At 46.2% G+C, this 20,588-nt stretch overlaps 1 protein-coding gene across 4 annotated transcripts in view; it reads left to right on the top strand.

Annotated features, from left to right (window-relative positions):
• LOC133356642 (glutamate receptor-interacting protein 1-like) overlaps nt 1-18,537 on the top strand; it is a 48,286-nt gene extending 29,749 nt beyond the window's left edge. For 3 of the 4 annotated variants that reach the window (XM_061574269.1, XM_061574268.1, XM_061574266.1), the window contains 13 exons: nt 1,286-1,431; nt 3,018-3,098; nt 3,942-4,011; nt 5,134-5,279; nt 6,217-6,355; nt 7,946-8,088; nt 8,783-8,959; nt 10,336-10,486; nt 11,317-11,425; nt 12,529-12,747; nt 13,311-13,457; nt 14,352-14,465; nt 14,884-18,537. In XM_061574269.1, the coding sequence (XP_061430253.1) occupies nt 1,286-1,431; nt 3,018-3,098; nt 3,942-4,011; nt 5,134-5,279; nt 6,217-6,355; nt 7,946-8,088; nt 8,783-8,959; nt 10,336-10,486; nt 11,317-11,425; nt 12,529-12,747; nt 13,311-13,457; nt 14,352-14,465; nt 14,884-15,000 (1,759 nt within the window). In that variant the 3' untranslated portion in view covers nt 15,001-18,537. The remainder of the gene's footprint in view (nt 1-1,285; nt 1,432-3,017; nt 3,099-3,941; nt 4,012-5,133; nt 5,280-6,216; nt 6,356-7,945; nt 8,089-8,782; nt 8,960-10,335; nt 10,487-11,316; nt 11,426-12,528; nt 12,748-13,310; nt 13,458-14,351; nt 14,466-14,883) is intronic. The other variant, XM_061574267.1, reaches the window with a different exon arrangement.
• The last annotated feature ends 2,051 nt before the right edge of the window (nt 18,538-20,588 follow it).

Below are 20,588 nucleotides of genomic sequence, written 5' to 3'. Positions count from 1 at the left end.
GGCTTGTGTTGTCAAGGAGCACACATTAAGGCTGTCTCGGCACACAGAGAGCATTGGGTGGCCAGCACCATGCATGCCCAGTGGTGAGGTTCACACACCGCACCGTGGCACTTAGAACCGGTTCAAATATTGGCCCCCTGTTATTGGTCATGAGCGGGAATCGAACTCGGGCCGCCGGGTTCGTAGTGCAGTGTGCGAACCACTGCGCTACCGGTTGAGCATATGCACACACACACTTCGCTGTACAATGGGCATGGTGGGATTTTTTTTATACATTCAAACCAATCCAAGCCGGACTTGACTAAGCCAGAATTCAGAGTAAGCCCAAAAAGCTACCGAAATAAGTAAATAAGATATGTAAGTCTTGACTTAAAGCTTTCGTCACTGCAGGAGTTCATATTATTTGGGTCTTTCGATAAAGTCGCTTAATTTTTTTTGTTCTACGTGACTTTACCGAAAGATCCAAAGAATAAGATATGTAAATGTCCTGCTTAATACAAGTTAACCTTGTGCCTTCAGTTGTGCCTTCCATGGCATGTGTTGATTTTCGTCAGCATGTCTGTATGTATGTATGTCTGTATGTCTGTCTGTATGTATGTATGTCTGTATGTATGTATGTAAGTGTGTCTGTATGTTGAACTTATTTCCCACCGTACATAGCCAACCGTGCTAATCGCAGGTGTGGGGGAAAGACAATGAACTTAACTTAAAAAGCAGTTCTAAAGAGATTACATTTAGAAGTGCATAGCTTGCTCATATCGGAAGGAAGAGCATTCCAGACGGCCGCAGACGCGGCGACCGTCTTTGTTCGACGGCCAGCGTGGACGACGTGCAGCAGCAGGATCCGACCATGCCTCACGATGACGGCTTTTTAAATCCTTTATATTAAGTTCGCTTGCTTGCTTGCGCGCTTACGACCGTGCAAATCTTTCGGTCGTTTTTTAACCCACTTCCCGTGATCCAATCGAGCTGACATTTTGCACACAGACTCGTGCGTGACAATTTATTTTCGTGAAATTTTTTTTCCAAAATTTGACACTTTTTAGGAATTTTTTTTTTATATTTAATTACCAATTGCTTAATGGTGGCAGGCAATCATCTGACCCATAGGTGGCAGCCATCTCAAGCCAGAGGACGAGAGGACTCTAGCCACCACGCATATAAAGGATTTTTAGTGAAAAACTTTGTTTTTACCGGTTAAATTTTTAGCGGCGAGCTTGGCCGCGCGACGTCACGTGTGCGTTTTGTGTGTGCGCGTGCGTGCATCGCGAACCGGGGCCTGCAGGTGCGGCCTCCTCCAGGTGGGCGATCGCGTCCTGTCCATCAACGGCATCTCCACGGAGGACGGCTCGCTGGAGGAAGCGTCGCAGCTTCTCCGAGACTCGGCCTTCGCCGGCCGAGTCTCCGTCGAGATAGAGTTCGACGTCGCAGGTAGCTGGCCCTCTGCCGCTGCCAACTCTCCCCCCCCCCCCCCCCCCCCCCCGACGTGATTGAATTGTCAACGCGCGTGGCACTAAGCGCCGCCGTTCTTTCTTTTAGCACGAGGCCATCGCGAAGGTTGGTGCTGTGTTTCGTGGGACGTGGTCTGCGATGGTTTCACGATAGCGGGCCATGTTGCAATGCGTCTTCCCCAGTCGACTAACTTGCGGGTATATATATTTGTTAAATGGAAAGGTTTGGACCGTGACGCCCGCACGTGATCGCCTTACTCTGTTGAGTAATGTCGTGGGTTCTTTCTTGTCCGCTGTTGATAAATGCCGTGTTCTAAATGCACAAATTGCCCGTAATCGGAATGTATACTTCATTTTTTATTACGTGTAATGTGATTAATGATTGGTTTATTTTAGGTTACGTTGAGATATAATATCAGGTTTTAAACTATAATCCTCTTCCATTAGACAGAGTCAGTGAAATCAAGTTGTCACGTGGGCAAATATACCAATTGATTAGTTTTTTCAGCAAACTATAATGTTGAAAAGCAAGGAAAATTTTTCGAAAAAATGTAGTTTGATGTTTCGCTGAAGATTACATCCGGCGTGATCAGGCGTTTACAAAATCTCAGCCTCCAATATGAATCTGTGCAATGTTTGCTCTGATTAAACTTGAACTATTTTTTGTGTTTTATATATATATACTAGGAGAAGTACCCGGCGTTGCCCGGGTGAAAAATATATTTCTTAATAACCTTACATATATACACAGATGGGCTGCTACCCCTGCCCCCCCCCCCCCCCCCCAGCCACGATCTCCTCGGCCGCTGTGCAGTAATATGTACGGCCTATAGTGTGGTGGGGTGTCGAGGCCTAGTACCGTGCAGAGCCTCCGGCCTCGCCTAAATTGCCCACCCGGCTGAGGCTGGGTACTGGGGCCGTTACCCCCCCCCCCCCCCCGCGCTACAATAATACTGTCTAATCGCTATAATTTTATTATCAACCGACCCTATAATAGTAATTGCACACATTGGGGTAGGGGGGGAGTGAAGAGGACGTGAAACTTTGATGAATTTACCTCAGAGTCGCGTGTTAATGCGTGCGCATATTTTTAACGGGAATTAAAAATGGCGTCCACCCCGCAGCGAATGCGTCGCTACCCGTTGCCAGGGGCAATCGCCGTGGAAAACCAAACGGACCAATCGTGTCTCGCAAATCCCTCACATTTCGTCCAATGAAACTGCGTATGGTCCGGCGACACACAGACAGACAGACACACACACAGACAGACAGACAGATTTGCGATTTTATATATATAGATTTTTTTTTCATGAGATTTTTTTGCTGTATACAAGAACAAAGGCCCGTAGCAGAACGTTGGGTGACAAAAAAACAACCGTACGAGAATATCCCCCAGGCCTAAGTTACCCGACGCGTTCTGATTGATAGGGGGGGAACAGGAACCAACCTTGATGTATACTTAGAAGCATCTGTTTTTCCAGCCAAATGCAAGAGATGGTGCTTGTCTCGATTCACTGTTGAACTCCAAATGTGTTTTCCTTTGTTTGTTTTTCTTTGTGTTTACAGAATCCGTGGTCCCCAGTAGCGGCATCTTCCACGTGAAGCTCCCGAAGAAGAGGGGTGTGGAGCTTGGAATAACGATCAGCTGTGAGTGGGTTTTGCTATCGGTATTTCTCTCCTGTTAATATCGAGTCCTGTGTCTCTGATTCTATGTCCCTAGCTTGTTTACCTTCCTTCCATGTAATGTTTTATCCAGCTGGATTGTAATGCCAATATTTTCAAAGTAATTTGACCGAGCCAGCTTATGTTACACGAAATTTGATTTTATTTAATATCGATGTATGTGTTAGCACGCTGCGCTACGAACCCGGCGGCCCAATTTCGATTCCCGCTCACGGCCAACACCGGTGACGATTTCTGAACCAGTCCTGGGCCTCTCCCTAGGTCGACTCAGCCTCACATCAGTACCTGGTGCGGTGTGTAAACATCGCCACCGGGGAGATAAAGGCAGCCGGGCATGATGCTGGCCACCCACCCCCTCGTGTGCCGTGCCGGCCTTCAAAGCTGCTCGCTAACAGCACTAGCCCCAACAGTCTGTTTAGGCTATGCGGGGGATCTTTGTCTTTCATCTTTATAGATAGATATATAGCTGGCTTGGCAGCTCAGCGGTAAAGTGAGCGGCTAGCAATCAGAAGGTTGCGATTTCAAATCTTCGATGTGCAATGACTCGGCACCATCATTCTGGGGTCGGTACAAATGACCTGTCAACAGCGGTTGTCCTACGGATAGACTCGCTCGTGCCATAGTAATGAGCGATTTTCACCACTGGCACAAGGTTGGGAACAGGAGCTGAGCACGGCCCTGTGCTCGTTAATGCGACGAAGTCAACCCGACGAGAAACCAACGTCGTGTTTCCGTCGTGGGAGGCAATCTTGAGCTCCGGATGGGTGCGCTGCTGTCGCATGTAAACCGACGACCTCGTCGTTCCAGCTACGTCACGACGCAGTTTCGGGGAGCCGCTGGTCATCACGGACATCAGGAAGGGCAGCGTGGCGCACAGGTGAGTGCGCAGACTCCCACAGCGACGGGATAACGCCACGCCCACGGTGACGATGTGGTCTCCCTCGCCTGGTATGCAGGAGGTCGTCGGGGGTTCTATTCCGTGCCCTGACGCCTATATATTTGGAGTTTGTGTGTTCTCTCCCCGTGGTCGCGTGGATTTTTTTCTCCGTGTTCTCCGGCCTTTCCCTACATTTTAAAATATGCTAACGTTATTTAGATTATTTGGCTGCTAGAAATTTCCACGTGATTAGCCACTTCCTTGAGCTATCATTTGTGGCAAGGTCGCTTCTGAGAAATGAGCTAACAGCTCCGTGGGCAGGCGGTCTACGGCCTTCAGAGTGCCCTCCCTGGACACGAACCCAAACACGGCAGACATCCAATGCTGAGACTCGCACTTTGTTAATTCGGCTGGTGAGGCCCATTTTTCTGTGGAGCTCTTTGACAAGAATGACCAGCCCAAGACTGTCGGTAGTAGCGGCAGTTACAGAACACATTGCCGGGAAGGAATATGCAAACTAACAAGTACCATTTTTTTTTACATACATATACGAAACATGCAGAATGTTACTGCAAACAGTATACTCTCCGCTATAGCACTGACACACGTGGTCCGTAGTGAATAAACCCTTTGCCTGCCAGAGCCGAATAGAATGTGACTACAGGCACGGGTATTTCAAATCCGTTCTTTAAAACCTCCCCACCTCCCCCCCAAGGCGAACCATCTCCTCTCATATTCAGTTCCTCTACTCTGCACTCCTATCATGTTTTTGTATTCTTTGCTGTTGTAACTTTCTGACCCGCTCCTACTGCACATCTGTGAACAAGAGCTTCATGGCTCATTTTGATTCCTCCAGTATAAATAAAGATTGTGCTCTCTCCGAAACTTAGCGTTCGTTATCATCGCTAAACACTTCTTGGAATGCATTCAAGGGCCCTTGCACACACACGTGACATTTAGTCTTCCTTGTTGATGCGGCGTATTTCTTGATCAGGCCACCGAAAATAACGCAGAGCAGGGCGACGGGTTTCTCCAGCTGCAGGTATTTGAGTAACGCGACAGCCCTTTTCATTGTAAACCGCTGTGCGCGTGTGCTGCTGGGTCCGCGTCGGGGAAAATAAGGATCGGAACGCTGGAACCCGGGGACCGACTGCTCGCCATCGACCAGGTCCACTTGGAGAACGCGTCGATGGCCGACGCGGCGCAGGTGCTGAGGCAGAGCGAGGACCTGGTGAAGCTGAAGATCCGCAAGGATGACGACGGAGCCAGTACGTTTGTACGCATGTTTGTTGTACGCGTGTATGTTGAACTTCCGTCACACCGTACGTAGCCAACCGTGCCAGCCGGAGGTGTGCGGGAAGGACCTCAAACTAAACAAATAAAGCAGTAAAATGAAAAAAAGGGCATTGCTCTAGTGGCTTCCTAATGTCGGAAGGAAGAGTGTTCTAGACGCTCGTAGGAGCACATCTGAGAGTGCTTTTATTATGAATCTGAGAGCGCGCGATGCGGTGACAATAACGGATTTAGCCGCACTGCCCTCTGCGGGACTCCACCACGTAGTGCATCTCCGCAGCCGCCCTATAACAACCTGGCGTGCACAGCAACCTCCCATCCAAGCGCCTCTCAGGGCTCAGCCCCTGCCTTAGCTCCAGAGATGTGACGAGATCCGCTGTCATTCCGGGTGATTTGACCAGGGGCATCCCTTACACAGCGTCATATTATCTTCTTGGTTCTTTCGGTAAAGTCACATAGAATGGAAATAATAAAAATAAAACATAATAAAATAATTCTCACGACGTTTCGGCCACAACGCAAGCAGCCGTCCTCAGGTGAAGAACAGGGCTGTCGAGAAGACAGTCTGAATGAGACACCCCAGGCTTGGAGTGTCTATTTAAGCTGGGTTGGAGGGGGAAGAGCGCCTTGACAAAATAATTTGCATATCAAGAGGAATTTAGCATATTTATGGGAAATGCAGATTATTTCCATTCTACGTGAATTTACCGAAAGAACCAAGAAGATGAATCCCTGCAGTCACGAAAGCTTTAAATCGAAATTTAGCGTCATATTACTTGCGAAACATTTTACCCATAGGAGTCGGAGCTGGGGGGGGGGGAGGTGCGGGGGTGGGGGCATTCGCAGCTATTAAGTTGCGTGTGCTATTGCGAAAGTTTTCCTTCGTGACACGCGTGAGTGTGCATTGCGCAGACGATGAGGGAGGAGCGATCAGCTACACCGTGGAACTGAAGCGCTACGGGGGTCCCCTGGGCATCACCATCTCCGGCACCGAGGAACCCCTCGACCCTATCACCATATCTGGCCTCACGCCCAGTGGACTTGCAGAAAGGCGAGTTCCCGTCCCCCAATGCATGTACGGTACACGCACGGCACCGAGTTTAATCTGTAATCGTGTCCGAGCGCTTAGAGGTGATGGATCACGTCAACCCACGTTATAGCTCTCTTAAATGGAACGCGTGAAAGCCGTCCACAGCATTGGTGGTGCGTGGCAGCTGGCCTAGACCCGATGTCCCGTCGCCCGGGCCGGGGAAGTTGTGACTCCTGGCGCTTGTGCGAAATTTCACAGCGGTGGCGTAACTTTCACACGCTCACGCACGGCCTCTTTGTGTCAATCCACTGCTGGATGAGGGCCTCCCCACGCTGTGCGGGCCATGGTAGTGGGGGGTTACTTGAGTGTACTTCTTCACACTGGCAGGTTGGTGAAGACAGAGAGCGGTGTGGGGCATAGCAGTTCGGTACAACAACGGATTTGGCTGCACTGGCCTTTGCTGACCCCACCATGTAGTGCAGCCCCCGCAGCCACCTATAACAACCTTGGTTTAACACGTAGGCTTTCGCGACCATTATTATACAGTAATGGTAAATGTTGTAGGTTTACTCTCCAACACACAACAGTGTGCTGAACTAGTAAAGAATTGGTATGTTTTATTTACGTGACAAACCTTCATTATTGACTGCGTCGGGTGGTGCCAAGTTTAACGACACATTTATATATGTGTACGCGATCTAACCCAAAAACCTCTTACGGATATAACAACCTTGCATTGCACAGTGATCTCCCAGCCAAGCACGCTCCTTTAAGGCTCAGACCTGCTTAGTTTCAGAGATCTGATGAGACCAGCCACCATTATGGGTGATTTGACCAGAGACATCGATAATTATGCGGCGTTATATTACTTGTGAAACCATTCACCCATGGGAGTCGGATTCATTTGTAGCTGGTAAGTTGTGGCGAGATGTTAACTTCCTTGCCTGGTATACAGAAGGTCGTGGGTTCGATCCCAACTCTGACACCTGCTGCATATTTGGAGTTTGCGTGTCTCTCTCCCTGTGGTCGTGGGGATTTTTTTCCGGGTCCTCCGGTTTTTTCCTCCACATTTATAAACAATGCGCTTCGAGTATTTGGCAAAATTTCAACATGACAAGCCACTTTGTTGGGCTACCATTTGTAGCCAGGTCCCTTCTGAAAAAGAGCTGTATAGCTCAGTGGGTCTTACCTGGTAAAATACAAAATAGTTTCGTTCAAAGAGTCCATGTGTGACACGGGAATTGACAAATGGCCTCGTCAAATCACAGAAGCTAGGCTGGTTTAAGCCTGGACTGTGCTTGCAACAGATCTGGTAGGCTGCTGCAGGGTTAGGTTTGTGGGTAGCAAGAGGCAATTGTGGCAATTTATTTATTTTTGTGCGGTACTATGCTCCCACATCTATACCCCTCACCTTCACCAACCTGCACTATCCAGCATGGTGAAGTATGTCGAAATAACCCCAACGACCACCACGGCATGGGGAGCCCTTCATCCAGCAGTGGACTGTTAAAAGGGCTGTATACGATGCTACATATATGTAAATATATTCCATAACAGAAGTCCTCGTATTCGCAGCGTAATCGCTTGCCCTTTCCGATCGACGTTTTGCAGGACTGGCGCCATCCACGTGGGAGACCAGATCCTGGCCATAAACAACGTGAGCCTCAAAGCGAAGGGGCTGGCTGAAGCCATCCAGCTGCTGCAAAGGTCCAGCGAAACGGTCGCGCTAAAGATAAAAAAACCCACTCAACAACGTAAGTGGCAGACACGGTGGTTTCCTCTCGCTGAATATTATCGCATTTTCTAACGCTGTCCGACCTTGGGTTGAAAGTTTACACAACAAAGGCTTATTCCTAACAGCGTGCTTCAGCCGCATGGAACCTCAAAAACATAATATTCAGGGCCTACCTTGGCTCCTCCCACTCTCAACCAGTATATATACAAGGACTGTTTTCTTGGAATTTCTCTCACTTGATACAGCTATCGTGCTGTGACGGTTCCACCTGAAGATGGAAGCTTGTGTTGCCTCCGAAACATCGTGATTTTTATTTTATTTTTATTTTACTTTTATTAATTTAAATTTTTTACCTACGTGACTTTACCGAAAAAACCTAAGAATATGAATCCTTGCAGTCACGAAAGCTTCAAATCTATAATTTAAAGCATCTGTCTGAACGTCAGCTCTGTCCGTTGTAGTTTTGCTCTGCATCTACATCAGCCGTACGAAAGAAGAAGAAGACCGTGCCCTACCGCAGGCATCTCGAGGAGTTTTGTAGAAAGTTCGAGGGCAAGAAATGCTCAACACGCAGCGCCCAAATCCCTCATAAAAAAAACACTCGGTTTAAAAGTAGCTGTGAAAACTTTCGTGTTTAACATTTGTCGTTTATCCATTGACCCGACCGTCCCATCGCTTCGGCGGCACGCCACTCCTCTCGACGTGTCCCGCAGGGACGCGCGACGCTCCGAAGCTTGCCGTCAAGTTGAGCGAGCCGGCGGACGAGCTGGCCGACATGAGGACACTGGGCAAGCTGTCCGACGCGTTTTCCGCCGCGACCGTGCCCAGCGTGGACGGCACCGCTGACTCGTGGGACAGCTCAGGCGTAGAGACGGCCTACAGCAGCCACGGTGATTCATTCATCATTCATGCCCCCCCCCCCCGCCTGCCACTGCACGCTTTCTGCCAGTTCACACGGTCGACGCACTCGATTAATTGGCGCGGCAGGGGTTGGCGCGCAGTGGTGTAACCACTCGTGCCGCACGGCAAGAAGGGCCTGAGGTTCAATTGCCGACTCGGGCGCCTTTGTGCGTGGAGTTTATATGTTCTCTACCCCTCTTCTGTGTGGGTTACCTGCTGGGGTTCCCTGGGTTTCCTCCCGTAGCTAAACAAAATGTGCAACGTGACTGGTATTGGCCAGACATCGCAATACCAAAAATGTACTTCCAAATTACACAATTTGGGCAACTTAAAACTAAATTTATTTTTTTATTTTACCAGGTAAGGCCCACTAAGCTATGTAGCCCTTTTTCAGAAGCGACCTGGCCACAAACGATTGCTCAACGAAGTGACTTATCACGTGGATATTTATAACAGCCAAAAATCCACGCAACCACAGGGAGAAAACATGCAAATTCCAAATATACAGAAGGCAGGGTCGAGATCGAACCCACGACCTCCTGCATACCAGGCGAGGTAGTTAACATCTCGCCACCATGGTGCCCACTACACATAGGAACATCGGCCCCCATCTGTAAAACCTTGCTATGACCCTCTTGAAAAAATAATCTAAAGACTGAGGTTTTCGTGTGTAAACCAGCATATCAAAGGAACAATCAAAAGTTGCTGGTTTGCTGTGAACGTAAAATTTTGGCGTGATATGAAAAAACTACCCCTGTCAAAGCAATGCGTATATCAACCGTAGTCACCTTCCAGCCAGCCACGTTTCAAATTAGATTTAATAAAATTAGTAAGTTTGATTTTTTTTTTTATTTCCTTCAGAATGAATAGGACTTATGCAGTATATCTCTTTTCTAGATGTTACCACGGGATGGCAGTAGCAGCAGACAAAAAGTGTGTGTGGCATGCAAACAAATCCTGCATACTTGAAGTGTTGGGACAGGAGGGCATTGCCAGGTCCCGAGAATGGATGGGCACCAGCTGTGAAAGTCTTAATATTGATTGAATGTGGGCCATAATTTTATTCACAGATGAAAAAACATGCTATTGTGATGCGTGTAGCATCCATTAATAGGGTATATTAGTGTGATGACAGTGAACTCTCGATTATCCGTGGGTGGATTTTGTGAGTTGCGGATTAACTGTGCTTGCTTAAAACAAATTCTGTACTTTACCGATTCTATCGAGAGCCACTTTGCACTCGGCCACTGGGCTCTGAGCACGCGAACTTTTGCAACGGACGGAAAACTCCCTCCCGCTCGACCGTGTCGCCGCGTTGGAGCTGCCGTCCCCTTGCTGTGTTCGCCGTGTGCCGTGTGCGTGGCAGGCCCGCCGCAGTACCAAGTACAAGGGGGGCTGTCTCTTCTGCCGTGCGTGTGGCGTGCGCGGCAAGCAGGTACCGCGTACACGGGAGACCACGCCTACCCCCCCAGCGACATTGGCACCGGCGACGATGACTGGGACAAGCCCACGGCCATGTGAGTCGAAAACATTTTTTTTCCCATCTACGTGACTTTACGGAAAGAACCAAAGAGTATGGATCCTTGAAGTCACGAAAACTTCAAATCTAGAACTCTCTCGTGTCGTCGTCATTATCCCTCTCGGGCCTACGCAGGCCGCTGAGTGCGTGGCCTGGTGGCAATGCCTCCCCAATGCTCTCTGTCACGAATGGTGGTGCTGGCTTTCTGCCCATGATGTTTCGCTTCACTTCTATGCAATGCCTCAGTCACTCGCACCCTTTGATCTGTCTTTTGCTAGGCTTTGCCCACCCTCCATATCCCACTATCAGTGGCCACATTGCCTATCCTGTGTGTTCTAGGCTGTCCAATATCTAGGCCAGTGTCGGCCTATGCAGGAATTATAGGAACATTAATTCTCTCCGAGCATGCTGCTACACATTCTGCAGGACTGACATGCATTACAGTTGTCTGAAAAGCACCGCATTTTGTCATTCAGCCGCATAAGTTGCACTTATTCATATGACCAAACCATCCGGAATGAGCCTGATATCATCAGACCTTGGAAGCTAAGCAGGCTTGAGCTTGGATAGTGCTCGAATGCATGACGAACCGTGCATTAAACGTGTTACAGGCTGCTGTGGGGGCTACTAATTGTTGTGCTTTACTTCTATGCTCCCGCGTCTCTGCTCTTTGCCTTCATCAACTCGCACAGGCCAGCGTGGTGAAGTGCAGTCAAATAAACCCCGTGACGTACATAACGTGGAGAGGCCCTCATCTAGCGGTGGATTGACACGCAAGCGGCCGTGTGTGCACGTGCGAGTTACAACCGCCGCTGTGCAATTCCACAGAAACGCTGGGAGTCAGAACTTCCTCAGCCTGGACGACGGCTGCTACTGGAGAAAGCCTCTGCGGGACATGGGATCTCGCCATCTTCCCCGAGCAATGAATGACCTGGAGGTAAGGTTTTCACACGTTCCTTTTAAAAGAGTTGTAATGCGGGTTAACGTGCTCTTGTCATCTCTGAGCATTGGGATACCTGAGCTATGGAATTACGAACACGGTTACAGGTTACTGGGAACTGCGGTCCCCTTTTTATATGTAGATATAATAAATATTTTACTAAACAAGAGCTCGGTACAAAGCATGAGCGATGGGGAGAGGGCGTACAGATATTCTGCGGACGACAAGCCCAAGACCAAATGCCCACGGGGCAAGGGAAAGGGAGACCATGGTTACTCTTTAAACTCTCCACGCGTCCGCCAACCGACCCACCACCTGATCTGAAATTATACACGAACCCCCGATTTTTGCAACGGGTTTGGACTTTTTCTGTACATTCTCAGACCACGAATGGCTGTCCTCTCTCCCCTCCGTCCCACCTCTTCTCCCCACAAAACCAGCAAAGATCAAAGCATGAACACATCAGTGATATTAGAGGAGATGCGAGTCGTGTGAATAATTTGAGACGCACGCACAAAGTTTGTACGGATTGTGTGATGAAGAAATAAATATTGTACGAAAAGATATTGAAAGATAACCGGCCAGTCAGAGAGCATGAGCTCAAATCCCCGTCAGGAGGTTGACTCAACCCATCATCCCTCTAGGGTAGAAAAAATATATACCATGTTGTCCTATGGAGTAGCTGTCCCCCCGCATGGGATAGTGGAATTCCTACCACTGGTTCAGGCAGGCCAACCGAGTGAGTGCCTTCCAATGCTACCAGTTAATTTAAACGTAATCATGCCCTTTGCGAATAAAACCTTTTTGACTTTCATGACTGCAGGAATTCATATTCTTTGGGTATTTTGGAATTAACAAAAACTACGTAGTTTTTGTTATTTTCTTTGAACCTATTTACGTGACTCCGTAGTTTTTGTTATTTTTCTGTTATTTTGTTTTTTTCTTTTAACCTATCTACGCGACTTTACCGAAAGACCCAAAGAATATGAATACCTTTTTCATGAGTTGGTCTAAAAAGGATTGTTTCACTTCGTCCAATGACCTCTTTAGCCTCGGGGACCCCCCTGATCGATGGCAGCTGTGTCCCCCCGTTGTTTCAGACGAACCTGCTGCACTCCACCAGCACCTCGAGCCTTCACAGCAGCACGCTGCTGGAAGCGTCCATGCAGAGGCATGGCCACACTTGTCGGAGGAGCAGCAAGCCCCCCATTGGAACAGTTCCCAAGCGCAGCTACAGCCTGCCACGCAACACCCAGGACAGGCAGCCAACGAGAGAGAAGACGGATGACATGTCCTCTGCTTCGATGCAACTCCACAAGGTGTGATGCTAGTGCAAGACGGGTCGTGTTTGTTCACTACCGTGAACTCGCGATTGGAGATCTCATGAGCTTTGAAACTCTTTTGCACAAATGTTCAGCAGGGGTGGGTCAGAAAGTTACAACAGCAAACAATAAAAAAACGATAGGAGTGAAAAGTATAGGAAAGGTAAACCGATCGCCTAAAACATCTACAAAATAAAAAATATACTCAAACTCAGTAGCCACCTGGCCACAAATGAAAGCTCAACGAAGTGGCTTATCACGTGAACATTTATAGCAGCCAAATAGTCTAAATGCAGGTTTCTAAATGTGGAGGGAAAAACCGGAGGACCCGGAGAAAAGAGCCACATAGCAAAGGGGAGAACATGAATACAGAATTTGCCAAACAGCATTCCAATGCCGAACGATTACCTGCAAATTACTCGATTTGGATCACACGTAGCAACATCGCCCCCTGTTAGGACGACTTGGCGGGAAATCTCCTGAATAAGAGTCTTGAGACTCAGCGAGGCCCTCCTGGGTGACCAAGCGTGATGTTAACCACGGTTCCTGTTTTATTGCAGTTGATGCTTTACAAGGACAGAGACGGTGAAGACTTTGGCTTCAGCCTCTCAGATGGGCTGCTGGAGAAGGGCGTCTTTGTCAGCGCGGTGAGGCAAGGGGGCCCGGCCTCCATCGGAGGGCTCCAGCAGTACGACCGCATTCTTCAGGTCCGGTGTTTTTCCATTCCCGCTCACGGCAAAGTCGTAAACTATTAAACTAGAATATTTGTATTTTTTACCAGGTAAGGCTCACTGAGCTAAATAGCTCTTTTTCAGAAGCAACCTGGCCACAAATTATAGCTCAACCAAGTATTTTTATCACGTGGGAATTTTAAGTAGCCAAATACTCTCAGCGCACGTGGATTCTAAATGTGGAGGGAAAAATCCGAGGATCGGGAGAAAATTCCACGCGACCGTGACAAAGGAGTTAACATCTCGCCACCGCAGCGCTCATTCCGTAGGACTGGCTTGGTTTAGTTGATTTTGTTTAAACAGGTGACAACCCAAGATACCAGGATGGTGTCTTCATTCACAAGAATGACCTGGATCACAAATCTGATTTTATAAGTAATTGGTCACTCTTCCAATTATTGATTTGATTACTCTCAACAATCAAATAACACAAATATGTTGGAGAGAAAAAATTCTCACCCTCCACTCCCACGTGAGCCGCTGGACGGGAGGTGACTAGTGGGGGCATCATAAGCCAAGTCATGCTGGGCGTGGCTTATAGGGGGTTTCCAGCATTCAGGAGACAGAATGTCGGAGCGATCACAGAAAAAAAAGCACTCAATTGCAATGTTTATTCGTTGGATCTACGTACTCGACTAATCGTCCCAGCTCTATAATAATTATCAAAGCGCATGCAGGTGGTGGCTGCTACTGGACTACAGGCAGTGGCTTCATCACACACAGTCAGTCCTACAATCAGCAATGGGGGCTGCACACCGCTGATGCAGTACAGCACAATGCGGACGTACAGAGCATCGAATTGCGACTCCATCTCACAACGCTGCACGGAAATCGTGGCCTTCCCTGCTCATTTATTTATTTCTGCTTCAGGTGAACCAGATGCACACACGCAACGCCGACTGCTGCCTGGTGGTTCCTCTTGTAGCTGCGTCGGACGATTGCCTGCAGCTCTTGGTTGGACGTACATTTTCAAACCCCGAAGAGGTGCGTTTGTGTCGTGGTCTTCTTACAAAGATAAAGATCTCCCCCGCCCCTCCGTATCGCCTGCATAGGCTGTTGCAGCAAGTGCTGTTCACGAGCACCTATGAACGCCTGCACGGCGCACAGAGGCGGTGTGGCCAGTGCTGTTGTATACACACCACGCCATGTACTCGTTATGGCTGAGACAACCCTGTAGAGACCCAGGATCGGTGCAGATATTTGTCACTGATGTGTGCAATGGGGTTTTTAGCTTAACGTGGCACTTTTCTGGAGCGTGTCTACCGCGATAAATGAAGGATTACTGAAATGAACTACTAGAATAATGATTGCACACCCATGTGTAGATGTAAAATTGAAAGAAAAAAAACCCATCTAATATGATAACATAAACTTTCACGTTTCCTTCTGTTTTTCTTTGAAGCACTGCGACATGAACCCTACTCGCCCTGATCCTGTCCATCAGAGTCCGTGGATGGGTAGGACTTCGAGAGACAGCGAGCGTCGAACATTGCAAGAAAGCAACGTGAAGACGCTGTGACGTTAGCCGCGACATCGGAGTTCCCGGAAGGACAAAAAACGAGCTGTGAAGTTGTTGGTTTCGTGTATAATTTCAAAGTGTATTTATATAAATATCAACACTGAAGTTAAGTGGTGCTTAATGGCAGCATAACGTTTTACATATATTTAGATTTTTTTTCTCCCAACCGTGTTTCTCTTTGTTCTTGCGGCGTTTTCCCATGAGAAGACTCACATTTCATTTGGCTAAATGATAGCTATCAAAGATTGTACGTGGTTCGTTTTTTTTTATTCTTTCTCAGCATTCATCGTATTCCTTTATCCACAGCGGAATGGAGTGGAATGAGGTCCGCTACAAAAAAGGGGTTCAGAACTTGATGTTTTGCTATTCTCATTGATGAAGGTTTTCACGTTAGATAGGCTCTACGTTTCACACATGTGCGTAGTCTGCAGAAGCTTTAAAGGAGCGGGCGAGATGTGTAAGTTTTCGAATTTTCGACTTTAGAAAATGTGAACCATTGCGACGGCACACGATGGCCTATTTGTGGAATAATGTAACGGGATATTTTAACGTCCACTGCGCGGCGGACGCTGCCTGTCCCGTAATGGTTAATACGCTCGCGGGATTATTAACCGGGGTGTCCGCCAGGTTCGAACCGCAATTGGCCTGCAGTGAAAACCCTCTCCAAAACCTCTCATATACGGTGCCTTTGTAATTTCGTCCCGCGCCTTTACACATCTTGAAAGTGGTCCAAAAGTGTTTGTTGATATGTGTAGATGCTAGGATAATGCATTTCTCAAATCAAAAGCAAGCATACATTTTCTTCAAATCAATTCCAAGTTCATTATTTCCCGCGTTTGTGATGTGGAAAAGTTCCTGTTTGAAGATGTCAGAATAGACATTGAAAAGTCCCTGGTCTGATAAACCTCCAATGAGCACATAACATACATACATAAAAAGTAAGCATACATTTTCCTTTAAGCAGAAGATTAACTAAAGGCCCGATTGAGCCATTTGAAACATTGCCTCTTTTCAAGAGCTACCTGGGTGCTACTACAGAGTCAATTTCAAGTCGGGTCAAAGACTCTGCAGAATATATAACGCCGATTTATTGTGACCTGGAAACACATTTTACAGCACAATTATGAGAGAAAAAGCATGTCGATGATTGGATCTGGCAGTTGTTGCGGCATGCGGAGTGATAAAACACGTGCAGAGTGGGATAATACGATTTCACTTGATGACTGTATTCTCTGGATAATTATAAGGCGCTTGATGAAAGTAAGTCACACTCCAAACTTGTGCCCGATGTCAATGAACTCAAGCAAATGTGGTTGCGTGCACATACACCTGCTGAATCATAAGAACCACCCTCAAACTTTAATATAAATTGGGGGAAAGAAGTGTCTTATAATCTGGAGGATATGGTAATATATGGCGAGGACAAGAAGTTTGTCGATCTATTTGAGCAAGAGTGACAGCGATTGTCATTGCCAATAATATTCCTGCTGCATTGCGTAAATTTTTATAGCTTTGGCGAACGCACTTTGGTATTGCAGTTTTGTACTCTTGCTTGATTTTGACACTTTTTTTTTACACTTTGTTTTGAAGATCCCTCACTCTTTTTATATCTCACGGACACTCGGCAAAAGATATTTTTCCTGACGGATTGCGCTTGTGCCCAAAGCATCGTGTACAGCCAGCGCAACAGGACTCGTAGTGATCTGGTAGAGCTCCCTTCTATTGGAGGTCGTGTCACCAGCAGTTGCTTGAGCAAGAAATTGGAAGGCTTGTACCTCTTACCTTTAATTAAAACAAAACAAATTTTCGTAGTGCATAATAATTGACAACGCGGTACATTTTTATCGCTGTTGATAAGTTTGAAATTCAGTTTTTTATTTTTGTCCGAAGTACAGTAATGCACTTATTGGTGTGTTGTTGGTGATCTCATGAAGGCTCTTTGATCTCTTGATGAAAATGTATTGGCACTACAGTGGCCGCGCACGTCAATTTGTATAAAGTCTCACACTGATGGCTGTCTCCATCTTACGCTTTGCGGTTGCTTTTAGATTTTTGTTGTTTGCCTCTTGAATTTGCGTAAAATGTTCGGTGAGTTTCTTCGTTGTCCTTAAAAATGTTTTGGGTATAAAAGGGTCCGGTGTCACCGTATTCTCCAGCTAGTAAGATGCTCCAGAAAGTAAGACGCACCTACAAAGTTGTGCAACCCCGTATCCGTAACGTTAGACAGATCTAGTAACACAAACACCTGCTGCAGTTACTTTTTGCTTTAAAATACAAGGAAGGATGGAGGGGGTGGGGAGAGCGTGTCTTATATGCTGGAGAAATACAACACACGTGCAAATTCACTGAGTTCATCGCTGTTGTCGAGTGGCCACGTTATCCCTTTGTGCACTTGTGTGGGGAGCAGAGAATGTTTTGAGGAGTCACTGAACAACACACAAAAGCCACCAACGTGAGAGATGTCATTCACCATCAGTGTTGGTTACACAAACGTGTAAACGATATGATATGCCATCGCAGGATAGTGAGCAGTGGTGAAAAACTTAATCCTGTCGTGAATTAACCATGGCTGACGATTCCTTTATAGTCCGGCCGTTTGAATGTCCTCGTTTGTATGATACTGTAATGGCTTGCATATCCCTCCTTTGAGTAATGTACATACATTGATGATATGGGGTTATATACTGCGTTACAAAGTCCGTGCGAGGTGTGTGAATCTCATTGATTTGTGCGGTGATCTGAGTTAAAGTTCCTGGCCAGTGGCGAGTGATACCTGAGTTTGGCCTTGTTGGGCCCCTTTGGCACCAACCACCACTGATCAGTGATGGGTGAAGTTTCGATCAAATGACTCTCAGGACATTGGTGTGGCCGAGACCGTAGGAACATGTTAAAGTCTTCCAATTTCTGTACTACGATGCCATAACAATTCAGATGTTATTAGGCTTGTGCCTTATTCTCTGGCCAATAAGATGCACTTTTTTCCCTGGTATTTTAAACAAAACCTTGGGATAGGGTGTCTTATAATCCAATAGGTATATATGTGTGTGTGTGATACCATATTTGTATAATTATATTGATACTGAAGACTTGTTTGGGGTATGTTTTAACTTTCGAGAGGGTCTTATAATCTGGAAAATATGGTACCATGCAGTTTTTGAAGTTAACTTTTGCATTGTGGCGGTCTATTTTGTAAAGGGATATAGTTGGAAGTTGTGTAGAGTCGGCACACCTACTGTACTTGTAAATGCCACCCTCGAGATATAAATAAAGCATATATTTCAATGAAAATCAAAAAAAATGTTTTGATGGACTGCATCCCCGGAAACACATAACTCTGTGTAAAATTATACGATTGATCGTGTTAACATTCTTACCATACCTGCAGTGTGCACTACAACTACTACAGCTCTTACCGTCTCAAGTGAATACGTCAATGTACGCGGCAATTAACTGAAAATCGGCTATTTTACTCCGCGAATCAGCTTGATTCATAGCTGTCTTTACATTTTAATGTAAAACAATAAAAATGTACATGTTTATGGTATTAGCTGTGTTTTTCGTGTGGGGTGTATTAGCTATTCACCATATTTATTCCCATAAAGACCCGATTGGCATGCCGCTACAAGTATCTGCCAGTCACCCTCACTGGTGCATCACAATACAGACCATACAAGATGATAAACTTAACTTATTTTATTTTACCAGGTAAGGCCCACTGAGCGATATAGATATTTTTCAGAAGCGACCTGGCCACAGGTGATAGCCCAACGAAGTGGCTTATCAAGTTGGAATTTATCGCAGCCAAGTACTGAAAACGCATGTTTCTACATGTGGAGGGAAAAACCGGAGGACCCGGAGAAAAATCCACCAAAGAGTATGGATCCCTGCAGTCACGAAAGCTTCAAATCAAGAGTGAAAAGCATGTTTTTTTGTTTGCATATATCGCCACAAGTAGGTGTGGCTAATGCAGATATGATTCCTTGCAACCGTCTTAAGACCTTTTGTATCGCCAGAAAGGGTACAAACCTGTCCTTATTTTTTCATACTTTGATAACTGGCAAAACTAACCGAAAATATCCCCCCCCACCCCCAATGTCGTGGTTGGAAATCGCTGGAATGATGATCGGGGGGCGTATTGGGCGAAACGACGGATGACATTGGTTTCAGTTTTAGTTTCATTTATTTGGTATATCCCTGTGAGCCATTCGGCTCTTGAATCGGGTGTAACCGCAACAAACAAAAACATGGAACAAGAAAACATCTTAAAGTGACTATGCACAAACAGAAAAATCCAGGAAAAGACAGCAAAAATCTTCCAGTAAAAGCACCGTGTACACCAACGCTGTGTGCAAAAATCCCAGTGAGATGCAAGTCAAACAACAACAACCACAAGACAACTTTAGATTAAAGCCATCATTCGAATTCTCTATTTGAAGCTTTCGTGACTGCAAGGATTCATACTCTTAGGTTTTTTCGGTAAAGTCACGTATGTAAAAATAAATAATAGAAATAATACTAGAAATAAAAAATTTTAATCACGACGTTTCGGAGACTTGTGTTGCCTCCGAAACGTCGTGATTTATCATTTATAATTTTTATTTCTATTATTTTTATTATTTATTACACTGGTCAACACACTTTTTTTGGCATAAGGTATTCCAACGGGTTTAAGGTAATTTTGGGGTGCTGATTCCATCAGGTTTTTGAGATATCAAATATTGCATTTTCAATAAAAACTGCAGAAGAAAAATATTAAATAAATGTGGATATCTACATAACATGATATTATAAACACACTATCCTAAAAATACAGCACCATATTTTAACACTAAAGCAGTCACTGACTCGCAACAACTTGCAATCATAAGTGACAGAGTTAATTTTGGGTAAAATCAATGAAAATCGGGTATGCCGATAGCATAAAAATGAGATGTTATAGAGCAAATCTAAGATCAGATTTGGAATCAGCACCCTGAAATTAGTCTAAAACAGCTGCAAAAGTCCAGGCTAGAATTTTTTTTTTACCAGTGTTATTTATTATTAAATCCTTTATATTAAGTTCGCTTGCTTGCTTGCTTAGGACCGTGCAAATCTTTCGGTCGTTTTTTAACCCACTTCCCGTGATCCAATCGAGCTGACATTTTGCACACAGACTCGTTGTGCGTGACAATGAATTTTCGTGAAAATGCTTTTCCAAAATTTTACACTGTTTAGGGAATTTTTTAAAAATATTTATTTACCAATTGGTTAATGCTGGCACACAATCATCTGACCCATAGGTGGCAGCCATCTCAAGCCAGAGGACGAGAGGACTCTAGCCGCCCCGATGCCACGCTTGCTTGCTTGCGTGCTTGCTTACGACCGTGCAAATCTTTCGGTCGTTTTTTAACCCACTTCCCGTGATCCAATCGAGCTGACATTTTGCACACAGACTCGTTGTGCGTGACAATTAATGTTCGTGAAATTTTTTTCCCAAAATTTTACACTTTTTAGGGAAAACAAATTAAATATTTAATTACCAATTGCTTAATACTGGCAATCATCTGACCCATAGGTGGCAGCCATCTCAAGCCAGAGGACGAGAGGAC

The sequence above is a fragment of the Lethenteron reissneri genome, chromosome 55 (genome assembly GCF_015708825.2).
Source record: "Lethenteron reissneri isolate LAM-NWPU_2019-01 chromosome 55, ASM1570882v1, whole genome shotgun sequence".
Taxonomy (NCBI): Eukaryota; Metazoa; Chordata; class Hyperoartia; order Petromyzontiformes; family Petromyzontidae; genus Lethenteron; species Lethenteron reissneri.
This window is presented reverse-complemented; position numbering and strand designations above follow the sequence as displayed.